Raw genomic sequence first — 26,796 nt, 5'->3', positions numbered from 1 at the left:
AAAAACTAGTCTTTAGAACACTGTATTAGTTCTTCCACACAAAGAACAGTTAAGACAGCTCACTGGAAGGTACAGGCCTATCTGCACTTTACAGACACTGAATTCATGCCACACTCATTTTGACTGAAGTACCCTAATGCTTTCCTCCTTCTCTGTGACATATAGGACACCAATACTGGTGAGCCAAGTTCTTTAACAAAGACCCACAGATGACGGTTTCCCTTCTCATCCACAGGAGAAAACAACAACAGTCCCAACCTGATCTGTCTAGAATGCTCTTTCCCCAGCTCATATGTCTGGTAAACTCCTACTCATCCTTCAAGATTCAGGTCAGATATCAACTTCTCAGGAGAGCCTTCCAAGCCACTCCCCCTCCCCCAACCAGATTTAGATGCTTTCCCACCCTCTGCTATCATAGTCCCTGGGGATTCCTCAGTTGTAGTCTCAGCACACTGTAATGTAACTATTTCCAGGCTACTACAGGTCGGGTGGAATGGGGAGGGTCTCTCAAAGTGTGACCAGAAACTTCCAGGATCAGAACCACCCGAGGAACTTCATAGAAATGCATATCCCCACACCCCACACCCCACACCTACTGAGTCTGAATTTTAATAAGCCTGATTCACAGGTGATTTTTATGCATTTTAAGAATTGCATTAGAGTGTGAGCTCCCAGGAAGTAAGGACTGCTTATTTTGTCTTAGCATCCTTTGTACCTTGACCCCATTCATTAAGTGTTCAAAATCTCCATGCAGTGGCATTATTCAGTAGATGATGCATGCCTGAGAGTCTTCAGAGTAAAATGCAAATGTTCACACAGAGAAGAGCAATGTCTTTCCTATCTGGTCCCTGGGCCACCTAGAAACAACCTTCAGAAAATATGCCCCAACTGGAACAATGCATTAATCCTACTCTACTCTCTGCCCTTTATAGACATTAGGCAAAGCAGTCTAGGTGAGAAAATCTTCAGGCTTTAAAAAACACACACAAAAAAGTCAATTAACATTTCCCTAATGAGCTGAAGAATTTTGGGCAAGTACTCAGCATGTACTTTTGTAGAAACAGAATCACACTATCACATAAGACAAGGTTGTGAGTTGTGAATTAAAAGGGGAAAAATATTTTAAAAGTGCATACATATTATGTACAACAAAGACTAATAGCATAGGGAGGGTGGGGAGAGATTAACAGGGGAATTTATAAGCATATATATATATATATGGATGGCCCACAAGCAATAGAGTGGTGAAGGAGTAGGAGGGGTGGGAGTGGAATGGGATGGAGGGGGTCAATGGGGGGAAAAAGAGGACATCTATAATACTTTCAACAATAAAGATAAATTTTTAAAAAGACTAATAGCATATATAGTTTATGTCATTTTTTTAAAAAACAAAAGTATCACCAAGTAATTTTTACAAGGCTGGCTTTTACATAGGTCCAATAAAGAACATAGTTACACTATCGCACAGAAATCCTAGAAATATACAAAATTCTGTAACCAAAATACTCAAGGTTTTTATAGGCAAAGCTTGAATCCCAGAAGCCTAGGAAACAAAGGGCCTCCAAGAGGTTCTCTAGTTCAGCCTTCTACCAGGAACCTGTTCAGGAGCGAGAGTGGAGGTTCACCTGCTGTGGAACCTCCGAGATGCTCCTCTTGACAACCAACCCGGCCCTTTACCCATCACTGCATCCTCTCACTTAACTGAGTGGAGGGCATTGGATTTCCTCTTGCCCCCAGGACATAAGATGTATATTGGTACATACATCTCCCCACTCTCAGTCAATGCACGACAGCAGTCACCAAATGACTGGTGCAAGAGCTCCTGCCCACCCACACCCTCCACAGTCCGTCCTCCGCTTTCTGGTATTCCTTTGGTCGTGCATCCTTTAGGAATGAGTACGTAAAAATAATAGCTGTTCTTAACGAAATGCCTACTCTCGGCCCGCCAAAGTGCTACTGTTTTAAATACATTCTTTTGTAAAATCCTCCCAATAACTCTTTGAGCAGGTTTTATTATTTCCATTTCAAAGATGAGGTTCAGAGCATTTAAGCAGGGCTGCCTTGCTGAGACCCCAGAGGAATCAAGATAGGAACACAAGTCTCTCTGGCTCCCCAGCCCTGCTCTTGTCTCTATCAGGCTCTCTCCCTGTCATCTGACCTAGCATGGGATGCTTCTCCCATCCCATTTCCAATGCTGCTCAAAAGCCTCACCAGGGCTGTGTCCATGACAGTCTTGGGTGACAGAGGAGATACTCAAATGGGACCCCACTCTCTGCTCATCAGCTGCATTAAAGGAACACTGAAGATCAACAAGAACAATAATGGAATGTGTGGAGCTGGTCAGAGAAGCTTACTTTTAAAAGAATTTCAGGCAACCCAAGGGAGATCTGCTCACCTCGCACTTTTAAGACCAGCAGACCTTAACAGGGCGTCTCAGGCTTCTGGTCTGATCTTTTCTGTGACTTTTCCTCACCAGGAACAGGCAGCAGAGGGTGTGTCCCTCCCCTCCCCCTCTTACAGCCGCTGCCTCCAGTTACAGTTACGCATTCCGACACAGACATGCCTTTCAGACCAAGGAGGGGGTGGGGATGGCCAACTCTCAGAAGCCCTGGAACAAACAGTCGGCAACAGCTGTGTCCGAAAGCAGACAGCAGTTGGTCCCTTGCTACTGTTTTCTCATCCCAACTAGGTTACCGGCTATAATGTAGTGCCCCTACTTCAAACAGCAGCTCCCGAAACAATCAAGCCTCGGCCACAGGGGTCTGTTGGTTTTGAAAAATCAGTCAGGAAGGCCAAAAGGTGGTCTATCCCACCCCCATCCCTCTACGGTGTCCATTATGTCCCTCAGGCACGCAGCCCTGACCACAGGCTTAAAAGGAGAAAGCCCTCCCCATTAAAAGAAGGTCCCATCTCTCCATTCAGAAATCTCTTTAGAACCAGAGAACTGGTGAAGAAATCTCTGCAACTAGCCAAACCAAAATGGAGAAGGAATAAAAAGGGTTTTTGATCAAGAATCCCACTCTGCCTCTCCCCCTCCCCCACCTCAATCTCTCTCAACAGTTTCCTCCAAGAAGCTCTGGAAATGGTCTTATGGTGTCTAATGGAAAATCAGAATGGGCGGCCCCAGACAGACTCAGGGATGTAGGGAGTTAAGAATATGGAGGCTCTAGAAGTAAGGAGCCACTATAAACACCAAGGGAAGACTAGAAGTCTCTGTATGGGAGCTGTCCTTTTACAACTGGAGACATTTTCTAAAAGGTCCCTCCACCCCAAGCAGTAGTACCATAAACAAGCTCCCACCCTTCCCTTTCCAACCCGGACCCACGTACATACAACCAGTTAATTACCTGTCTAAGACCCCAAAGGGAAGGCATCCTGCAAGAGCATCATCCACACTAACGTTTGCAACAAAGGGCTTTTAAAAGTTAAGTTCTTGGAATGAGCATTTCCCCTGGTGGGCCTGTGTGCTCCGCAGTCCCAGTTAAGCAGCCTTCCTGAGCAAAGCAGAGAAAGTAAACAGAGTCCTGAGACCAAGCAGGCACTCTACCTCCTGCTCTCCTTGCTACTCCCCACTGTCTGGCTCCAACCCACCCCCACCTTCTCGTGACATATCTCAGACGCAGCAAAGCCCAAGCTGTCTGCCAAGAGGGAAATGACATCAGTTCAGGCACAGCAGAAAAAGCTCCAGACAGCTGCTGTGGAATAGTGAGGAGGATGTGCTGCAAGCCCATGATGGCCAGCCCCAGACCCACTAGCACTGGAGCCTACAAAGGAAGACAGGGGAAGCCCCACTCCTATCAGCTCCCCTCGGCTCTGAGCAGGCTCGGGTGTACATAAAGCAAGAGTCTAAAGCTGAAGAGAGCTACATTTCTCTGAATAAGGACCGGACACGACAACCCCCAAGGTACTGTTTCTCCTCCTTGGGAAAGAAAATCAAGCTGAATGACTTAGTTTCACAGGACCTTCCCCCCCCCCCCCCCCCCCCCGCCAGAGTCCATGCTCAACAAAAATAGTGCTTTAAGTCTCTAGCTGTCCCAACTTTCTCTAGGGATTGAGACAATTCGCAGGGGGCATGGAGAAGCACCTCTTTCCCAGCTAAGGTATGACATGCTACCTTGGACACGGATCTCTCCAGCCCTCACTTCAACAGGAGAGTTTATATTTCATAAACAAACTGCGCATGTACAGGTGCCAACATCTTTCCTCACTTGTCTTACAAAAGGTACAACAAGTCCCACCGCAGCCTCCAAGTTGCCAGTAAAGCAGATCATCTATATTTAAACTAACTCTTGCTTCTGAAAAGTTCACCACCTTCAGTTTGTTATGCCTTCTTCTCTAAGCTCAGTGTTTGGAGAAAATGGCTCTCTAACAGCAAGCTTTGCATAAAAAGCAAAGGCCCCTGGGGCTGGTGTCCTGATCTGACTTTCCCTAGTCAGTGATGTAAGCCAGCTCTCATCTGGCCACCGTTCCCTAAGCAGCAGGTCACAGCAGCTCTCTCTGACCTGGAATCCTCTACCAAAGAAAACACTAGCGTGAAACAAAGGGCCTATGTTTGGATTTGGACTTGCAGAGATAACTCTCCTGAAGGAGAATAATCTTTAGAGGAACTTTATAAATCCAAAGTTACTTTCTACTAACTTCATGAGGTGCAAATTAGGTATAGTTTCCATGACTCAAAGCAAGTATATCTCATCATCTTATTTTCTTCAACAATTTTCTCTCAGTGATAGTTATCAAAGGCCTCCTTGGGAGTAGCCCTGTGCTTAGTATGACCCAGGTAAATCAGAAATGAGTCTTGCAAATTAGTATCTTTCACCCCCACCTAGGATAATAAATTAGCAGTACACAGCACTTACAGCATGGTGAATTGCCAGAAGTATTTTTCAATCATTAGTGAATCCAGCCAAATACTACGTGCTTGCTTCAGGTCTCCCACTGATGGTCAAGGTCACACTGACTTTCCTGACAAGGAAATGAATGAGCCAAGCCAGCTGAGCCATTTCCTCCAGGCTCACGAAAAGAATGAATCACAGCCTCACTGCTATGGAGAAGAGAAGTGGCTTCTGCTGCTGAAAGAATGGCCTAGGGAACCATTCTTTGGCATATATGTATTCTTAAGGCATGGTCATACTGTCTACCCCATGCCTTGCTACAGTCCTCACCTCGAGGCCAAATTGCCAGCCAGCCAGGCCTGGACATCAAGGCACAGCTACCCAAAGAAGAGCGAAAAAGCTGTTTTCAATGCCTTCCTTTCATTTCCTCAGTTCCCTGGCAACAGCCGACCACCACAAAACAAGTGCATCATTAAGTGTGACAGCCAAACAGGAGGAAAGGGTATCCTAAGCCCTTCATGGGCAACTCTGATCTGAACCTACCTAACAAGACAGAGTGGAACCTGCAGTTCTCCAGAAAGAGTACCATGGCGTAAGTGTACTTACTCATTTGTTCCACATCTACTGAACGCCCAGTGTGCCGGCACTGTTCTAGGGCCTGCAGATACCACCATGAACAAAATACCCAAGAACCCTTGCTCTGATAGGCTATGGAAACATTCCCCATTTCTAAACAATATTCATCAGCAGTGATCTCTGAATAAGTGGAATTGCAACAAAATTACTAGAAAATAGATAATAATTTTGTAGAAGTTCAATCTAAATGGTCAAAATTGCATCATAGACTTCCTGATGCCCCCCTAATAAATACTACTTTAATGGATACTACTCAAGACAGTGTTTCTAATCAGCATTTTTTACTTACAAGATTATACATTCCTGTGGGCAAGGCAACATTAAACCCAAAGCATTACACTTAGCACAATATCATACACTATATAATCAGAGTGGTTACTGACCATGGATGGCTTCTTTTCACTAATATACTTTTTCTTGCCCAGCCCCTTGCTGACCAACTCTCATTGAGCACTGAGATTTGGGGGGTGGAGGGGTGAGGAGAAAAAGAGGCTGAATTGGTAAACGCAGGCATTCCAAGGAAAGCAACTTCATTTCTTGCCATGCCCCGCAAATATTACCACAGCCCAGTGGCAAAGTAGGATTTAAGAGGCAAGATGATCATTAGCAATTTCTGCTAGTATGAAAAAAAAAGGGAGTTCTTTTATGTAAGTGATCCAGGTTCATACATGGTGGACCAAAGGTAAGTCAAATCCTTCATCACATAATTGTTGTAGTCATCTGTCTAATAATGCAGAATTAAATTCAACGATGAATTCTCCAATTTAAAAAAAAAGGAAACTAAACCAGAATTAAGCAGGATTATGTTGTCAAAATGCTGCAGTTAACTGTTTATGGCCTCAAGCAGTGTCTGAGACATCTTTCTACTGATCAGCCCCCTCCTTCCTGGTTCACAGAATCCCCAAAGACAGTAATGCTAAAACCCTTTGTATCCTGATTAATATTTAAGAAAACATACTACAACAGTATATATGTTCACGGTCAGTTGGCATTCATTCTTTCACTGTAGTTGATTTAAGAATCTTTGGCAACATTTTCCTAGGCAGCCTATGTATTTATAATTTTTAATTCTGGGACAGAGGTGGGGAAAGACAGTTATTTGTTCAGCACTGACAATCAGCGAGACTCTGTGCTAGGAACTCCATTTCACCAACAGCTCACAATGCCACAACACCCCTGCCAAACTCCCCCACAACATAGGCAGCATTAACCCTATTGTTCACTTGCAGAAGCTGAGACATGTGAGACCTTGCCCAAGGGCACAATGCTAGTAGTAAGAGAGCAAGGATTTCAATGAAGTCTCTTGTTCCAAAGACTCTTTCCTTTACAATAATATTAATGACTAGAGGCCCGGTGCACAAAAATTTGTGCACTCAGTGCGGGGGGGGGGGGGGTCCCCTCAGCCCGGCCTGTGCCCTTTCGCAGTCTGGGACCCCTCGAGGGATGACCACCTGCTGGGTTAGGCCTGCTCCCCAGGGGATTGGGCCTAAGCTGGCAATCAGACACCCCTCTGGCAGCCCGGGAGCCCTCAAGGGATGTCCACTTGCCAGTGGGGAGCAGGCCTAAGCTGCAGTCAGACATCCTTAGTGCTGCTGAGGAGGCAGGAGAGGCTCCCACCACCACCGCTGTATTGGCAGCCGGCAGCCTGGCTTGTGGCTGAGCAGAGCTCTCCCTGTGGGAGCGTACTGACCACCAGAGGGCAGCTCCTGCATTGAGCATCTGCCCTCTGGTGGTCAGTGTGTGTCATAGTGACCAGTCATTCCCAGTCCTTCTGCTGTTAGGGTCAGTTTGCATATTACCCTTTTACTATATAGGATAGAGGCCTGGTGCATGGGTGGAGGCCGGCTGGTTTGCCCTGAAGGGTGTCCCGGTTCAGGGTGGGGGTCCTGCTAGGGTGCCTGGCCAGTCTGGGTGAGGGACTGATTGATGTTTGCAGGCTGGTCACACATCCCCCTTCAGGGTCGGGGTCCCCACTGGGTTGCCTGGCCAGTCTGGGTGAGGGGCTGAGGGCCATTTTCAGGCTGGCCAAGCCCCCCAGCGACAGAAGCTCCCAGACTCTCCTTTTTCTCTTTTCTTTCACTGGAGCAACCAAGCCTCCTGCTTGCTCCAGCTCCGTGGCTGCCGGCCGCCATCTTGGCTGGGTTAATTTGCATATAGTTGCTCTGATTGGCTGGTGGGCGTGGCTTAAGGCATAGCAAAGGTACAGTCAATTTGCATGTTTGTCTTTTATTAGATTAGATATTAGATGGGAAGTTACTAATAAATTAAAAAAATAGAATTGAGGGTCAGTTGAACACTGTCGCTAGTCAGTGCCCCAGGACCTGTTTAAAAGACAGCCACTTAGATTGGATCTGACAGTGATGTTCTGGAATGTGGAGCCAGGGCCCCTGGGCCCTGGAACTGCCATTCTGACTCACTTTGCAGCCAGAGTTCTGTGAGGTAAATGACTGGGAAAGCCCCAAGGTTTTCATTTGTTCCCAGCACACAGCCGGTCCCCATACAAGGAGCAAGCTAGAGTGGAAGACCTTCCCATGCGCTGGATCTCAGGTAACCTAGTGACCTGTTCCCACACTCAGGTCATCTGGATGGCTGAGGCTGAAGGGGAATTCTAATTTTGAAGTAAAGAAATCTGAAGAAAGAGAATTTTATCAGCATAGGACAGCAACTTCCAGGCTTCTGGGGTAAGAGATAATGTCCAGATCTAAGGCCATTTTATTTCCAGGAGCTTTGAGTAGAGACTATTAGGCAGACACAGAACACCTAAGATAAGAGACCTTTTTCCCCTCAGGTTGGCACAGGCACACTTAAATGTTTAGAGTTCTGACAAAAAGAAATACACAACAGACTGGAATACTAACTCAAAACCAAAGCACGGTGAGTGCCACCATCAGAGTCAAACCAAGTACCTGATTCACGTCATGAATGTGGGGCTGGGCACCGGTAAAAGGATCCTGAAGTAATTATTTTGGGGAATTCCATGGGAATAATTCCAAACTCAGAACAAAGATTTTTTCAGAACTTTGCCAAGTAGAAATGCTAAGGATCAATTATCTGCCAGAAGTCAAGAATACTAGCTTATCTGTGTCCTGGGGCTGAACAAAGGCAGACATGTAGCAAGCCTGCCCAGGCAAGAAAACACACCACTCCTCGTTCCTGAGGAGGACAAGGGGCTCTCCGAGTCACGGGGCTTATTTCTTCTACATGGTCTCCATGAAAACCTGTGGATGCTTTCTTACTATTGAGTCTTCACGGAAAGAAGGCTGGGCATACAACTCTTTTTTTTTTTTTTTAATATATTTCATTGATTTTTTACAGAGAGAAAGGGAGAGAGATAGAGAGTTAGAAACATCGATGAGAGAGAAACATCGATCAGCTGCCTCCTGCACATCTCCTACTGGGGATGTGCCCGCAACCCAGGTACATGCCCTTGACCGGAATCGAACCTGGGACCTTTCAGTCCGCAGGCCGACGCTCTATCCACTGAGCCAAACCAGTTTCGGCAAGGGCATACAACTCTTAATGTAGCATGTAATCACTTGCTAAACACCAAAAGATATATTTCAGAGAGAGAGGACCCTAACATATGTTGATATCTGACATTTAACAGATGAAAAACATGAGCTTCCGTGAAGTTAGGCAAGTCATTCAAGGACCCACACCTAGTAGGCAATGGAACCAGTGTTTCAACCAGGCCTATTTTGGCTCCAAAATGTCTTGAACACATATGGAGGTAACATTTTGGTATCTTTTGTGACCTGATGTCACAGTCACCTAGGAACCTGATATATCCAGCCATCCAGGATATATCATGGGAATGAGAAGGATGGACTATTGAACGAATTAGTTTTGCCCTGGGGGATTTATTTATTTACCCAATTAGGAAGAAAAGATAGCAGATGCAGAAACAAACATAGGCACTTCATAATAAATGTTGGAGGGGAGTAAAGACATTAAGTCCAAGAAGGGCTTGAACAAGGGAGACTGTTGAGAGATAGAATGACCAAAGAAAGTTTTGAGAGATGGGTACTAAAATAAGGTGTAGGGTTTGGGTGGGAAGATGAGCACACTAGAAAGGGCCAAACATGGCCAAAAGCATGAAAACAAGGACACAAGGAGCACCCAAGAAAGGTGGAAGATGAAGCAAAGGTCAGCTGGAGGTAGACTGTAGAGGCCCTACAATGTGTGTCTTCACTGAGTACTTTGACCAGCACATTTTTTCTTTTGAATGACGACAGTAGTGCCAAAAATATCAAGGACAGGAATTTCTGGTTTACTAAGTATCTTGGGCTCTCTTTTTGCTTAATTATATTTACTACTAGAATATGACAAATCTTTCAGCTGACTTTCTTATACTCTGGGAATGGGAGAGGTGGAAGGAAGATACTCTGGTCAATGGTACAGTCTCAGTCTTTTAAATGGAGAAATGAAAGTAACAGAAGCTGAAACCACTTTACAACAGCTTCCTAAGGTTTCTGCCTCTTGCTTCTCTCATCCCCTAAAAAAAAAATCCTTTTGTGCTGACAATCAATCATTCCACAATATTTATTACTTTCATGGATGGACATTGCTGCCTTCTCCAGAGAGTACAGCGGTCTCTGAAACTCACCACTGACAGTGGGCCGTCACTGATGGTTAATGGGCTATTGCTGGATCTGCAAATTTAGCTTTATCAAACATAACAGCAGCCTGTTTGCCCTCATACCAAAACACAAGGTTTGCCCTAACCAGTTTGGCTCAGTGGATAGAGTGTCAACCTGAGGACTGAAGGGTCCCAGGTTTGATTCTAGTCAAGGGCACGTACCTCAGTTGCAGGCTCCTCCCCGGCCCAGGTCATAGTCAGGACATGTGCAGGAGGCAACCAATTGATGTGTTTCTCTCACATCGATATTTCTGTCTTTCCTTCTCTCTTCCACGCTCTCTAAAAATCAATGGAAAAATATCCTCGGGTGAGGATTTTAAAAAAAAACCACACACACAAAAAAACAAAATGCAAGCTTCAACTTTCCTACCCTAGAAACAGTTCAACCTCAACCAAACTGGCAAGTAGCCAAGAATTATATGAAAATTAGCAAGCCAAGCTCGGAGCTGTCCCCAGACACATTTCGAGTCTCCTAATGAACTATTCTAATGAACTGTTCTTTAAACCAAAGATTGGAATAACAACAAAAGGAGGGACAGAGGTCATTCACACTACATGATACACATTCAGAACTTGGAAAGAGAAATCCATCAGGAAAATTAGTCTTCCGGGTCTCTACTAAATCTGATTTCATCCTTCACTTTTATTTAAACTTTGGGCAAAACAAAAAGAGATGTGGTCCACATCAGGTGGAAAGGTGAATGCAAATTGTGGCAGGCACACAGAAAAAACTAAAATGAAAGTCGTTTTATTAAAGGCACTTCAACTCTGAGTCCCTGAAAGCAGTCCCTTAAACCAGACCCTCTAGGTTTAAGGTCATAAGACCAATCATTTGCATTGTCCAGAGAGAGACCATCTTCGTTGTGTTTTTAGAGGAAAATCCACTTACCTGTTTTCTGTGCTCATAAACTCAGCAAAGTTATTTATTCTCATCTTACCTCCTCTTCTAAAGTTCACGCAATTTAAGGGCAAGATCCATAACTCTCACTTCTGTGTCCCTCACAATACCTTGCACAAAATAAGCCCTCAATAAAAGATTGTTAGATGGTTGAATAGACTTAATGACTAAAGAGGAGATTGTAAAAATGAAACTCATATAGCTGAATCCCCAAACATTAACGTGGGTAACATTTTCCTGGCCATAGAAACCTGATAAACAGCTAAGAGATGAAGAAAGCACCTGGATATTACTCCGAGGTTTGATGCAAGAACTGGGAAACCCTCTATGGATCTCATTATCTGTATGTCTCTAACTTCTCAGCTGAGGGATTTAAAGTACTTAGGCCACCTCAAAAGCAAAAGTCACTTCTTCATGGGGCTTGAGCTAAACCCCCAACATTTGCTTTTCAATTACGGCGAGTGGAACAAAGCTGCTCCTGGTTTTGTGTCCCATTCACCAGATAACTCCATAAGCAACACCTAGAAGTTGCCTTTCCTGCATAAAGGATTGTGAAACTTAGTAAGATCTCGTTGGAAACACAGCTCCCAGCACCAAGTCTTCCCTCATTTCCTGGATCTTATGTAAATCAAATACTACCTCCTCTCTCCTTAGGCTATGCGGTAACCAAATCTACTCCAGCTCTTAAGATTTCATGGTCAAAAACAGCAGAAGAAAACACCCAGACAGTTTATCACTCCCGTAAGTTGCAAGAAGTGGGAAATTGCAGAAAAGGTGGCTCTAACCAGTGAGAAACACAATAAATCATCTTTCTTGCAGAGAACTCACGGTTTATAAACTATTTTCATATCCACTTTAGTTGTTCCTTACGCCAGCTGGTGACATGGCTAGACAGTTATTACTATCCCCGCTCGTCAGAGGAGTCTACTGAAGGTGTGAAATGTGAATGGCCCAGAAGTAAGATCTAGGGCTTCTGACTGAGGGGACAGAGGTCTTCCCAGGGAGCCCCAGTGAGTGACACCCCGGGGGAGATTCACCTTCCAACTAGACTCTGTCAGGGCTCTGGCAGTCTAGCTCTAGACCAGCCATGTGACCACCTAGTCTCACGACCCTGGCCAATTACTTGACTGTTCTGAGACTTCCTTACTTCCGTTAGCATTGTCCAGAGACACCATCTCCCCCCCCCCAACCCCCTCCCCCCCCTCCCAGACAATTCTGCTGATAAGAGGCCCATGTGGTCACAGAAGTCGAAGGTCACTTTTGGAGATTTACTGTGCACGTGCTGTACAGTCAAGCCTCTGAAGAGTCCCACAGTTAAGCCTGTTCAGCTCTATACCTGCTACATTTTGAATAGCACAGACTCTCTTTCTTACTGAACGTTCTTTCATAGCCTCATATCTCTACAGTCTTTCAGCCTCCATATTCTATGTTCCATTTCTCCCTCAGCAGCCTTGTACATCTGCTGTGAAACCCCTACTACTCTATCTTGAGGGTGGGCACAGTCAGTCAGGCAGGAATGGGGGTGGGGAGACACACAGCTTGCAGCCTTGGACAGCTTAAAAAGGAGAACATACACTCATGAGGCCCTAGCCAGTTCTGCTCAGTGTTTTGAGCGTCAGCCCCTGGGCTGAAGACTCATGGGTTCATTTCCAATCAAGGGCACATACCTTGGTTGCAGGCTCGATCCCCAGCCAGGTCGGGGCATGGGAGGCAACCAATCAATGTGTCTCTCTCACATCAATTTTTCTCTCTATCTCTCCCCCTCCCTTCCACTCTCTCTAAAAATCAATGGAAAAATATCCTCAAATGAAGATTAATAAAAGAAAGAAAATGCACTCGTGGGGTCTCCTTATTTTCCCAGATTTCTCTTAACATTTGTGCAATCTCAGATAAGGGGAGGGTTTTTCCAAAAAGTCTCCCTACACTAGAAATTGAGGGCAAAAGTCATAAGCTAATTTTTCACTTTAAGTACTGGGCAGACGTTAGAAATGAATGTGTGCCAAACAAAATGACAATGAAAGTTTTGAGGGATGTAAAAAAGGGTTTGCCATGATTAAAACTCCACCACTAGATCTGTTCAAGTGAAAAAAGAGAAAGCTGTGGCTGGAGAACCACTTTTGAAGGGTATTGTCGGGGAGTAACAAGGGGTTTTTTGTTTGCTTTTAATCCTCATCTGAGGATAGATTGCCATTGATTTTTTAAAATATTTTTGTTGATTTTTAGAGAGAAAAAAAGAGAAAGAGAAACATAGATGTGAGAGTAGAATATCAATTAGTTGCCTCCTGCATGTCCCCTACCAGGGATCGAGCCTCCAACCCGGGCATGTGCCCTAACCAGGAATCGAATCGTAACCTTTTGATATACAGGACAACAGCTCCAATCAACTAAGCCATACCAGCCAAGGGGGGGAGGAGGGAGTGGGGGGAGGGAGGGGGGAGAGAGAGAGAGAGAGAGAGAGAGAGATAAAACATTGATTGGTTGCCTCCAGTACATGCCCCAACCAGGGATCAAACCCACAACCTAGGTAAGTGCTCTGACCAGAAATCAAACTCGCAACCTTTCCACGTACAGGATGATGTTCCAACCAACTGAGCCACCCATCCAGAGATGGGGAGTAACGTTTTTTTTTTTTAAAAAAATATATTTTATTGATTTTTTACAGAGAGGAAGGGAGAGAGATAGAGAGTTAGAAACATCGATGAGAGAGAAACATCGATCAGCTGCCTCCTGCACATCTCCCACTGGAGATATGCCCGCAACCCAGGTACATGCCCTTGACCGGAATCGAACCTGGGACCTTTCAGTCCGCAGGCTGACGCTCTATCCACTGAGCCAAACCGGTTTCGGCGAGTAACGTTTTTTAAGTAGCGGAATACTTAGTGAGGGCTAATTACTTATGAAAACTGAAGAGCTGTCATAATTAATGAGTTTTTATTTTTAACAGTTTTTACCCCAGGATCTAATTTAAATGGTTCCATGCAAGATCCTATCTTATAACAGTAAGAAATTATTGTCCATGTTTTAGGGTATGATATGGGATGGTGTTTATTTTGAGGAACAGAACCCTTTTATTTCTTAGACATTCAAATGGAACTATTTATGGTTGAAATTATGTGAAATCTACGATTTGCTTCAAAATAATTTCACTGAGGATGAATGGAAATGAAAGGGGAAATAGATAAAACAAGACTGTCCATGACAAAATTGCTGAAGTTGGTGATGGGTACTTGGGTTAATTTTCTTTATTTTTATTAAAAGAACTAAGGAGCCCAGCTGGTGTGGCTCAGTGGTTGAGCGTCAACCTATGAACCAGGAGGTCACAGTTCGATTTACGGTCAGGGCATATGCCCAGGTTGTGGAGCATGAAAAGCTCAAGTGATAAAAGAAAAAATAGATAAGCTGAACATCGTCAAAATTAAAAAGTTATGCTTCAAAGGATACCATCAAAAAAGTGAAAAAACAACAACATAAAAATGGAAGGGAGGAAATATTTGCAAATCATTTATCTGACAAAGGACTCATTAGGCTTAACTGTAGGATTCTTCAGTGGCTTAACTGTAGAGTATGGTCATCATGACTCTCCAAAAGAGACCAAGACAGTAGACTTCTTTAACCACATGGGCCTCTTACTGCAGATAATGGCTGCCTCAGGCAGTGTTCGGACAATGCTGATAGAAGTAATGAAAGCTCAGAAAGGTAAAGCAATTGGCCTAGAAGAGCAGGTGGTAACATGGCCAGAGCCTTAAATCTAGTTGAAAGGAAAATCTCCCTCTGGGCTGACCCCTTTCCCTTCAGATAAGGAACTTTAAAACGGACCAAAAATCAAATAGATTTTTTCCAAATATATACAAATGGCCAATAAAAATATGAAAAGCTGTTCAATCATTAGTTATTAAGAAAATGCAAATCAAAACCAGAGTGAGGTACACACATTTGGTTGGTTATGATATAAAAGACAAGTGAAAAGGATGTGGAGAAACTGAAACCTTCATACATTGTCAGTGGAAATGTAAAATGGTACACCTGCTATGGAAAATAATCTGGCAGTTCCTCAAAAGTTAAACATAGCTCACCTTAGCTGGTTTGGCTCAGTGGATAGAGCGTCGGCCTGTGGACTGAAGGGTCCGGGGTTCGATTCGGTCTAGGGCATATGCCCGGGTTGTGGCTTGATCCCCAGTAGGGGGTGTGCAGGAGGCAGCCAATCAATGATTCTCTCTCATCAGTGATGTTTCTATCTCTTTCCCTCTCCCTTCCTCTCTGAAATCAATAAAAACATATTAAACAAATAAACAAAAAAAGGTAAACGTAGCTCTGGCTGGTGTGGCTCAGTTGGCTGAGCAATGTCCCATGCACTAAGAGGTGGCCGGTTGGACTCCCATCAGGACACATGTCCCAGTTGCAGGCTCGATTCCCAGTAGGGGGAGTGCAGGATGCAACAGTCCATCAATTGATGAAGAGATAAATAAAGTGTGATACACCCATACAATGGAATAGTAATTGGCCATAAAAAGAAATGAAATACTGACACATGCTATAGCATGGATGCACCTTGCAAAAATATTATGCTAAGTGAAATAAGCCAGTCACAAAATACCACATGGTGTATGATTCCATTTACTAAAACCACTGAATTGTACAATCTAAAAGGTTGGTTTTTATGGTATCTGAATTATATCTCAAAAAGCTGTTTGGTTGGTTTTTTTTTTAAAAAAAAAAAAAAGGCCTCAAAAACCATCTTTACCTCAGAATAGGATGACAGGATGTACCAAATGGAGGTTGGGGTCAGGTGTCAAGCAGCCGCAGAGAGCGCCTCACCTCAGTACAGTACACAGTGTTCTGCATGGGGTCTAGCCCTGTGGTCAGAATAGATGATGAACCACAACTCCCACACTTGAGACAACATCACACTTCCTTGCTGGTGGTAACCCTCCACTCTTTTCTCTACTCAAGAGAACAACGATGTACAAATCAGAATAACAGTATATATACTAACTTACCTGCTCTACAATTTCGTTCCTTATTATTAGAAAACAATTGCTGGAAAAACACCTCTCATCTGATGATATAGTAAGTAATGCACATGCCTTTTGGACTAGGAGTTAACCAAAATATATTCTTAAATTCCTCCACTGGAAACAGATCTCGAATCAGTCAAGAAATAGGGAAGCCTTAAAGGTTCCCCAAACATAGTAACAATAATAAGGGAGATTAGCATTTACTAATTACTAGGTGGCAGGTACTATTCTAAGTGCTTGGTAAGTATTATTCAATTTATCCTCACAATAACCCTATAAAATAGGTGCTATTATCCCATTATACAGATGAGAAAACTGAGTTAACTAACTAGTCCAAGATTATAGGGAGGTAGTGTGGCTCCAGAGTCTGTACTCTCAGCAATGTTACTTCCAAAGGTCTCCTCTCCTGGGATGACCATCACAAACAGGTGGTTGGTTGGGCGGGCATGCAATTAGACTTGTGTGTTACATAGTAACTGGGCGACATTTTGCTCCAGGGCACCTGCCTGACATTTTCCAGGGGACTACAAACCACTTCCTTCAGCACCTGGGCAGGCATTTCTACACTTCTCTAGCTACAGGCTCCCTGTCCTTAGGTGAATCCTCCTCCTCAGCAAATGGAACAGTGGGATTGCAGACAGAGAAGGGACTGGAAGCTAAGCTAGTTGAGACCTACAAACTTTTGAGGAAGTAAAGTGAAACGTCCCCAAGTGCCCATGTTAAGAATCAGAAGGAACCTCTTCAAGGATAAGCACAGGACATAGATCCAGAAATGTTGCTCACACTTTGGGGAAAGGAGCCCTTGAACACGCTAGTAATGGGAGTGTAAACTGACAGAACCACAAGTCGTGGAGAGCGACTTGGCACGACTGAACCCAAATTTCATATCCTGTAACTTCACAATCCCCAATGCCACTTCTAGGAACCTAGCACAATTACAGAAAGAAATTAAGTACAACAATGTTTACCTGGAAAATACTTGGACACAACGCATGTTTATCTATAAAGGAGTGATTAAATAAATAAATGTCTAATGCAATAACATACAAGAATTTAAAAAACATCAGAGGTTCACCGGCCAGTTTGGTTCAGCGGACCGAAGGGTCCTGGGTTTGATTCCCCAGGCTTGATCCCAATCAATGTGTCTCTCTCACATAGATGTTTCTCTTCTCTTCTCTTCTCTTCTCTTCTCTTCTCTTCTCTTCTCTTCTCTTCTCTTCTCTTCTCTTCTCTTGTCTTCTCTCTTCTCTTCATCTCTCTCTCTCTCTCCCTCTCTCCGTCTCTCTCTCCTCCTCCCCTCCACTCTCTTTCTAAAAAAAAAAAAATCAATGGAAAAAATACCTTCAGGTGAGGATTTAAAAAAAAACACCAAAAAAATATTGAATGTAATTTTTAAAATGTTTAAAAAAGAAGAAAAAAATCAAAGATATAATGTAATATATTTAGGTTTTAAAAAGTGCATGTTATAAATTACCCATTTTTGTTTTAAAAAATGAAAGACAATAAAGAACCCTACACATACCACCAACTTTACATTTATTTATAGGAGATATATATATATATATATATATATATATATATATATACACATACACATATATGTGAATTTATTACTAAAGGGTTGGGGCAAAAGTAGGTTTACAGTTATAATACAAATAATAATACAATAATAATAAGTAATAATACAAAATAAACTGTGTTTCATGTACTCACAACTGTAAACCTACCTTTGTCCACCCTGTATATCTATAAATTGGCAGCATAAGCACAAAAACCACCAAAAATACACACCAAGCCACAGACTTTCACCTTTTACTCTAAGCCTTGTTGTATTTCTACATAGTTTAACATTGTTATGAACATGTGTTATTTTTGTGTAGTTAAAAACTGATGTAAGCCCGGCTGGTGTGGCTCTGTGGTTGAGCATCAACCTATGAACCGGGAAGACATGGTTCAATTCCCGGTCAGGAAATTGAATATATATATATATATTTAAAGAAATAAGAAAAAAATACACAGGATGATGAACTTCTCACACTATTCAACTCTCACACTATTCTAGTATTAAAGAGCTACAATGCTCCAACATCCCAGTGTAAAAAGCCAAATATTAACTTTCTCACCCAAAGAAGCCACTAAAGGGAAAATACTAATTTCTGGCCAATAAATGAAGCTATGGAGTTCTATTTTTTTTGTTGTTGTTTTATTTTTTTAATATATTTTTATTGATTTCAGAGAGGAAGGGAGGAGAGAAAGAAACATCAATGATGACAGAGAATCATTAATCAGCTGCCTCCGGCATGCCCCACACTGGGGATGGAGCCCACAGCCCGGCATGTGCCCTAACCGGGAATCCAACCGTGACTTCTTGGTTCTTAGGTCGATGCTCAACCACTGAGCCACGATGGCCGAGCAATAAATGAAGCTGTGGAGTTTTTTGTTGTTGTTTCTATGTTAGGTTGGTTTTTAATACAAATGGAGTGAAACTGCCAAGTTTAGGTGAGGAACATAATTTAGGAAAGGGTGAGCAAAAAAGGCATGTAGAATTATGAAAAACATGAATACTTTTGCCATGAACAGATGCCTCTGAACTGCAAGAATGTTTGGTGAAAGTGTTATGACATGAGATCTGTCTTGCTTGATACTTAAAAATAAAAACAGACATGTTTTTATAACTTGACTCTAGGTCCCACCCTTCCCAGCCACAAATATTCTTGCATCGTCTTCCACTCACTTTCACCTCTTCCAAAACAAGTTTAAATTAAATTCTTTAAAACACCTAAGATCATGAATCAAAACTTAGCTGTGGCCCTCTGAGGGAGATGATGGCACTAGGAACAGAAGATATATACACAGCTCATCTGCTTTCCCACAGAAGAAAGTATGGAAAGAACAAAACCAAAAGTAAATAAATCAAGGCCATGGGAATGTAGTTGAGTGAGTAAGAGCATCCCAGGCAGGACTGGCGATCTACAAGTCTGGGAGAATGACCTACTTTAATTCCCACACTGGGAAAGACCAGAATTGTATCAACAAGCCGTAGAATTCAATAGGATGAGATATGTTTCCCCTCTCCTTATTTCCCAGATTGCAATGTCCTCTATTTATTTGTATTTCTTTGTTTGTGGTTTCCACATTGCAAGCAGTTTTTTGGCCAGACTTTGCTCCACCTAGTGGAAATACAAAGGATGGTCCAAAAGGGAGGTGCCCACAGCCAGACATCGGCCTGCCAGTTGTATGCCACTGAGAAGACAGGTCAGCAGAACCCACTGTCACTGCTCCCTGTCACTCAGTGGCTGCTCTGACTGTCTCTGAACTTATAGTTGGAATGGTGGTCCTGGCAGTGCCCACAACTGGGACTGTAGGGTAAGAAATAAACCCACCTGGGTCCTGATGGTCCCTCAAGCGTTATTCCTAACAATTTATGACAGGAAAGAGGCCCTCTAGGGCATATGGATGGCCAGGAATTCCAAAGGCGGTTGGAATTTTGTACCCAAAGCCATGCAAAGTAGCCACAGTATTCTTAAGAGTTGCTGGCTACTGCCCAACATCCACAATGAGCTGTATCCTGAGGCTTGAAGGAGAAGGCTCTCCTCTAGACACAGCCTTCCTGACGTGCAGGAGTCAGCTTCCCTCCTGGTGACCCTGAAAACACCTAATAGTTTCTGCAGGCTGAGCGTGTATGAGAACAAGCAAACGTCCGTGAGGCTGAGCCTAAGAGTAGAGCCAAGACTTGGAAGGGGGAGAGGAAAAAGTTCTAAGAACATGACTCAGTTCCGAGTAGGGCCATGGAGGACACTGAGAAAAGAAAGTAACTGGCCATCAGCTTCACTGGGGCGAAAACAAACACGTTCTTCAAATAAAACCACAAAGGCAGCCCAAAGCAAGGGAAAAGAAAGTTCAAGACTGGGTGACTAAGGGAGGGCTCACCTGCTTACTAAACCACAGACTAAAAAAATATGCTTTTTTCAAAATGTTTGGTGTTGGCTGACAAAGTAGGGCTGACTGGTAACATATGTCAACAAATCTGAGAGTAATCAAGATTCAGGATTTAAAGCTTTAGATTATCCCACCTAAAATGTGTTGTCAGAGGATTTCATACACTTCATAATGCTATGCTCTCTCTTCATAGGAAAGCTGACCTCAAACCCTGTGATAATTAAGTAGGACCTGGTAAGAAACCAGAGGTTCTCAACCCTGGCACTACTCACAACAAAGACAATCCTTTGTTGAGAGGGACCACCCTGAGCATTGTAGGATGTTTCGCAGCATCACTGGCCTCCACTCACTAGATGCCAGTAGCACTCCCGAACTGTAACAAACCAAAAATGTTTCCAGACACTGACTAATGTCCTCTGGAAGCAGCAAAACTGTCTCCAACTGAGAACCACTGCTCTGAACACATAGACTCACCATGAAAAGTGACCTACATAGCTAAAAGATAACAGGGACAAACTTAAACTCAGTGATGGAATAGAATCAAGGAAGTCACTTTCAAATCTGTTTCTGAACTTAGTTTGGGAGTTGATAATTACGTACCAACCACAATGTACTCTGAGGACCACCAATATTAACAGTAGCAGTAATTATTATATTTAATAACCATTAAACATATTCCAAGAGCCTTACATATATTGTCTTTCCACCTCAGGACAAACCCATTAGGTTTTACTTACTTATTACTCCCGTTTTATAGATGGTGACACTAAGGCACAAAGAGGTTAGGTAATTTGCTCAAGGATAGTTAAGTAGAACAGTCAGGTTTGGAACTCAGGTGGGCTGCCCCCAGAGCTCATGACCTCCCCACTGTATTAGACTCTACCCCATGCCCCCACTGGAAAGCTGTTAGATTTGCATCGTCTAATATGTAGTCAGTAGCCACATGTAGCTATTTCATTTAAATTAATTATAATAAACATCATACCACTTTGGAAAACAGTTTGGCAATTTCTCAAAAGATTACATATAGAGTTACCATATGACCCAGCAATTCCACTGATAGGTACATACCCAGGAGAAATGAAAACATATGTCTACACAAAAACTTGTACACGCATGTTCACAGAAGCATTATTCATAATAACCCAGAAGTGAAAACAGCCTAAATGACCGTCAATTTAGGAATGAATAAAATATTGTACATTCATACAACTGAATATTAATCGTCCACAAGAAGGAACAATATACTGATATATGTGATGATAAACTGATCTGTCAACATTGATGAATCTTAAAAACATTATGCTAAGTGAAAGCCAGTCACAAAGGACCACATAAGTGCATGATTGCGTTTATATGGACTGTCCAGAATAGGCAAATCCATAGAGACAGAAGTAGATTAGTGGTTGTCAGGGGCTGGGGGAGGAGGGTGTGAAAAGGGGAGAGACTGCTAATGGCTATGAGGCTTCTTTATGGGATGATTGAAAATGTCCTAAAATTAGATAGTGGTAATGGTCACATAACTCTGTAACTTACTAAAAAGGCATTTTATGTACACTTTAAAAGGGTGAATCTTTTGACATGTTAATTATATCTCAAGAAAGTTGATATAAAAAACTAAATGTCATTAAAAATTCAGTTCCTCGGTTATCCTAGCCACATTTCAAATACTCAAGAGCCACACGTGGATAAGTGGCTACCAAAATGAACAGTGCAAATAGCTAATTCCCTCCAACATCACAGAACATTCTACTGGATAAGCACTGCATCAGTGAACGGATAAAAGGCCTCCTTTACCATCTAACCACAGCCCACCTTTCAAGTCTCACCACTTGCACACTCCTCTTCTCACACCCACATAGGAAGATTCTGTCACAGACTATGTGCCTCCTCCAAAAGCATGCTCCATTTTCTCTCTGGAATGGGCTCCTCCCCTTCCTGCTCTACAGACATTCTACTTATCCTTTATCCTTCAGAGCACGTCCAAATGCCTCTTCCCTAATCCCCACCTTCCCCTGGCCCTAGCAGAATCAGTTGCTCCCACTGGCCTTTGTTTGCACTTCCATTACAACATTGATCCCTCTGGATTACAAATCATTGTGTGTGCTGTCTTTCCCACAAGATGACCAGCTCCTTGAGGACAGGGAGTCTGTTACTTATTTGAGGGTTCCCAAAGCCTAGCGATAATAGCCTGCTACAGAGTAGACATTTCAGTGTATGTTGCTGAATTCTACTGAAAGGATTTACAGAAACTCAAGGTAGTGATTTTCGACAACTGTTCACTTTGGTGTGTAAAACAGACGAAGAAAATGAAGGAAAGAGGATTCGAATCCGGAAGTCTCCTATCCCATTATTCTACAAGGAGTGTTGGTGATTGCACTGAAATGCCATTTTTAAAGAAAGAAGGGCTTCTGGACTGAAAACTGGGGCAATGTAGGTGAGTAAAGGAGGGAATTAGGGGCCAATGGGTATACTATTGAGAGCGGGGGGGTGCGGGGACTGCAGAGACAAGGGCGCCCATCCAATTCAAAGTTGTAAGCGTGGCAGAGGAAAAGTAATGCATCTCTAGAGATTTGTGCCCAGAAGGCCACTGGTTGAGTCACTTCATGGAAAAAGACTTTTTTACTAAATCTTTATTTTAGATAAGATAGCCAGATTTTTCTGGTTAAGCCTAATCAAAAAGAGAAAAAAGAAATCTATGTATCTCAAACATAATTTAACTGGAAGAGACAAATGCCAAGGCCTTACTATTTGGAGACCTTACTGTTTTTTTTATTTTCTATGGATTCAAGGACTCATAACTGAGTTGCAGTAACGTATAGGAGAGTTAAGTCTAAGTTCCTAACCACAGAAGTGAACTAAGTTGATAAACTTTCCTGGGCCAGGATAGCCAAGAAATGGCTACTTCAGGGCAGAGCTATTAAGAGGGAAAGCAAGCCACCTAAATATCATGTTTTTCTTATATTAAATGCATATTTTTAAAAAAGTTGTACTTAATAGACCCATTTCAAGGGGGGAAAATGCAATAAGGTACTCACACCATTTCAACAAGGAGTAAATGTGGAGAGTCCTCCTCAATTCAGTTAGCTGGAAGTCACTTGTTGAAATAAGGACAGTGCGTACCTGAAGTAGGTCCTGGGCCAAAATGGTCTCTGAATCTTTTACTTTACTGATTTCTACAAGCCAAAAATCAACAAAGACCAAATTGGCTAAATTGTGGTAGATTCAGAGTTAATAATTATATAACAGCTTCCGTTCCAAAAGTTAAAATTCAAAACACAAATCTCACTACAGATATACTAGTTCAGTATCTCTGACAAAGAGACAAGGTATTAAGTAGGGGTGGAGGTGTATGGGGGAAGGGGTCAGGAAGAGGGAGACCACTCATTACAGAAACCTTCCCTTCTCTGCAGGAACTGTAACCACATAATAGCTGCTGGTCAGTGCATCCATCCAAATGGAACAAAGTACAAAAGCCACCCTGTCCCCAAAGTAAGCTTTAGAAGTGCCAGAGAAATGATAAGAAAATGGCCTGTGCTCAACAAACTGCACTTAGGACATGACACTGAAGATCCCCTCCCACATGTTCTCCCAGGCTTGCATGACATGGTAAGGAACCTCCACTTGCCGTCCTTCCTCCTGCTAAAGAAATGGATGTTTCCCACCACTGACTATGAGGTCTACCCCTCCTCTCCAATAGGGTGAGGCAGTCCACAGACCCTGGGCACCCACCTCCGAAGGCTCAATATTCCTAAATCAACCCTTTAGCAATGTTATTTACTTATTACTAACTGGGAAACAGCCTTTGGAGAGACAGAAATAGACAGGTGCAAAGGAAAAACAACAGTTTGTTCTATGTTTTGTTCTGTCAGCATTTATACTTAATTTTACCAGTCCAAATGGTGGTAACTTTTCTAATGGACAAAGAAAGTTTATTTCTCCTGCTAGTTCGATTTTAACTGGGAAAATAAAGAACCCCAACAAAGCCTAACACGAAAGAGTTCAGACCTAGGAAAGGGAATATACTGGCCCAGAAAATGAGCTCTATTACGTTCACGTGTTATTTCTAATATACATAAAAATACTCTGAAGAAAAAAGAGGACACTTCAACCAAAAAATGAATAAGCAAATTGTGGTATAGTCATCCAGTGGAGTATTACGCAGCCATAAAAAATAATTAAGTACTGGTTCATGCTACAACATGGATGAATCTGGAAAACAGTATGCTAAGGGAAAGAACCCAGACACAAAAGGCCACACTGTAGAATTGCATTTATATGCAATATTCCGAATAGGTAAACACATAGAGACAGAAAGCATATTGGTGGTTGCCAGGGACGGGGGAAGTGGGGAAGGGGGGGGGGACTGCTTAATGGGTAGGGGGGTTCTCTTTTGGGATGTTTTGAAACTAGACAGAGGTGGTGATTGCACAACATTGTTAATATACTAAATGCCACTGAATTTTCCACTTTAAAATGGTTACATGGTTTTAAATAGCTTATGTGAATTTCACCTCATTTAATCTTTAAAATAAAGAATACTAATGGACAAAACAAAGATGCATACAGCATGTAAATCGACAAGCCCATGAACTCCTACGGGAAAGACAAGTATGTTTGCTGGGACTCTGCTTCTACTCTTGATCACATCGCAAGGTTCAAGTGCTAGGGGCTGTATAGATTCTGCCATCATGTGTGTGTCTTTCTGAAAAGACAGGGAAGGGAACAGAAAGTGAAGAAAATAGAATGGGAAGGCCTTGCCAAACGCAAGCAAAGGAGGGGTGATTACCCCTAGTGCACCCCACCCAACTTGGCACCAGGAGTAATGCTCCCATTAAGGTTTCGAAACGCCATCCAGAGCTGGAATCAACACAAGCCAGCTTCTCTGCCTGGATAAAAAGCCAGCCACCCAGCAAGAAGAGCTCCATTTGGGGTGCTCCAGGAGGCTAGCCCCGGTCAGCGTCAGCGACGGGCTCTCCCCGGCCGGCCCGCCGAACAGTCAAAGCTTATTGGACGCCCCCCCCCCTCCTCAGGGGTCCCGGTCCACTTCATCCCACCTGCCTCCCAAGGGTCCTGCCTCCAACCCTCAGAAGTGGCCCCTGTTCAGCCTGAACTAAATACCCTCAGCCCCTCCCCGCTCTGGCTGGTTCGGGAGCCCACGGACCCGACCCGCGCGGACGTGCACGCGGCGCCGCTGCTCGGAGACTTGCTCCACGGGGAACACGGATGCCCCCCACATGCCCCCGGGGCCTGGCACCACCATCCGGTCACAGGCGTCCCGGCCCACCTGACCTAACAGCCGTCTCAAAGGCCCGCACTCGCTTGGCACCACGCCTCTGCCGACCTGCCAGAAACCAAAACAGGTGTCCCTCAGCTACACCCTGACGCCCCCTGAGGTCCTGGCCCCTCCACGCACAGGGGTCCCTCTCCGGACCCTTCAACTCCTGGCAACAGCACTCCCTCAGCCCCTCCAGCTAGCAGCGAGGCCGTCTCCAGCCTCCTCCAGCCGGGCCTCGACAACCCCCAGACTCCCAGCCGGGCCCGGACGCCCCCTCCCCCTTACCTGCGGGGGTTCAGCCCCGGCTGACAGGGGGCCGGGCAGCGCCTGGAGGAGCAGGAGCGCCATGCCACCCAGGAGCCTTCTCCTCTCCATCCCCCTCCTGCTCCTGCTCCTCCGCCACGGCGCCGCCACCACCCTCCTCCTCCTCCCTCTCCACCTCTTTCCTCTTCTTCCTTCTTCCCTTCTTTTCCTGTTTCACTCTCCCCTCCCGCTTCCGGCTCGGCTCCACCCCGGCCAACACACCCGCCCAAACACTGGGAGGTTCTCCAGTTCCAGCGCTTCATTGGCCCCTGCCCTGCGTCCATTCATCCAAATGGCTGTCGATCAAAGCGAAGTCCCGCCCCCTACTGAAGTCCCGCCCCGTGAAGACGGAAAACCAGAAGGACCCAGCCAATGAAAAGTAGGAGGAAGCTGGCCATCTTGGGTCCTGCGAGCCGCGTCAATGCGGAGTGTCGGAAGCCGCTCCGGCCGGGGCGGGGCCTCCTCCAGCGCCTGGTATTGAAAAGGCTAAGCGGATGTAGCCATCTTGAGTGTGGCGGAAGTACTAGGTTTCCACAGTTTAGCGAAGAAAGAGAGTGTGATGATTCGAAATGGTGTTGGCAAATATTTTTTTTTTAAGAAGGTAGCCGGGCGCTCCTAAAGAATAAGACAACTGCAATCTAAAAATGTTTTGATATCTTTTGTCTTGAAGCACAGCCTCAGTACCAGGGTCCCTCTGCTGGTCTCAAACTGCCCAAGCAATAGCTTGGGGCCACTGGCATTTCCTAGGAGACAGTGCCTTTGCCTGAGGCGCAGTGCTTTGTCACAACTAGTTCCAGGGACGAGATTCTAGTGAGTCCCTCTACCACAAAAGTCGCTCTGAAATCCACCCCAAAGGCTTTCATCCATGTTCTCCTCTTCTGGCTAAACACAAATGGTCTCCTCTCACGCACCACCACAAGGGTGCTCTACCACACACACACACACACACACACACACACAAAACACCGTTTTTTGTCTCATGGCTTTCCCTCAGTGGATAGAGCACCCATCGGCCAGTGGACTGAAGGGTCCCGGGTTTGATTCTGGTCAAGGGTGCCTGCCTCGGGTTGCACCTACCTCGGATTGTGGGGAGGCAATCAATCAATGTGTCTCTCTCACATCGATGTTTCTCTCTGTCTCTCGCCCTTCCCTTCCACTCTCTCTAAAAATCGATGAAAAAATATCCTTGGGTGAGGATTAACACCCCCCCCCCAAAAAAAAAACACACCTCCCTACAGGATATATAGTCCAAACTT

General features: G+C 44.1%; 1 protein-coding gene across 4 annotated transcripts in view; it reads right to left on the bottom strand.

Moving 5' to 3' along the window:
- The window catches only part of WBP1L (WW domain binding protein 1 like), a 60,260-nt gene extending 34,533 nt beyond the window's left edge, over positions 1-25,727 (bottom strand). Inside the window, exons 1-2 of one of the 4 annotated variants that reach the window (XM_059661310.1) lie at positions 25,523-25,727; positions 23,000-23,135 (exon numbers count right to left, since the gene is read on the bottom strand). In XM_059661310.1, the coding sequence (XP_059517293.1) occupies positions 23,000-23,002 (3 nt within the window). In that variant the 5' untranslated portion in view covers positions 23,003-23,135; positions 25,523-25,727. Of the gene's footprint in view, positions 1-3,347; positions 3,498-10,269; positions 10,318-22,999; positions 23,136-25,522 lie in introns of those variants that run through there. The other 3 variants (XM_059661307.1, XM_059661308.1, XM_059661309.1) reach the window with 3 other exon arrangements.
- Between the last annotated feature and the right edge of the window lie 1,069 nt (positions 25,728-26,796).

The sequence above is a fragment of the Myotis daubentonii genome, chromosome 13 (assembly GCF_963259705.1).
Source record: "Myotis daubentonii chromosome 13, mMyoDau2.1, whole genome shotgun sequence".
Lineage (NCBI taxonomy): Eukaryota > Metazoa > Chordata > Mammalia > Chiroptera > Vespertilionidae > Myotis > Myotis daubentonii.
This window is presented reverse-complemented; position numbering and strand designations above follow the sequence as displayed.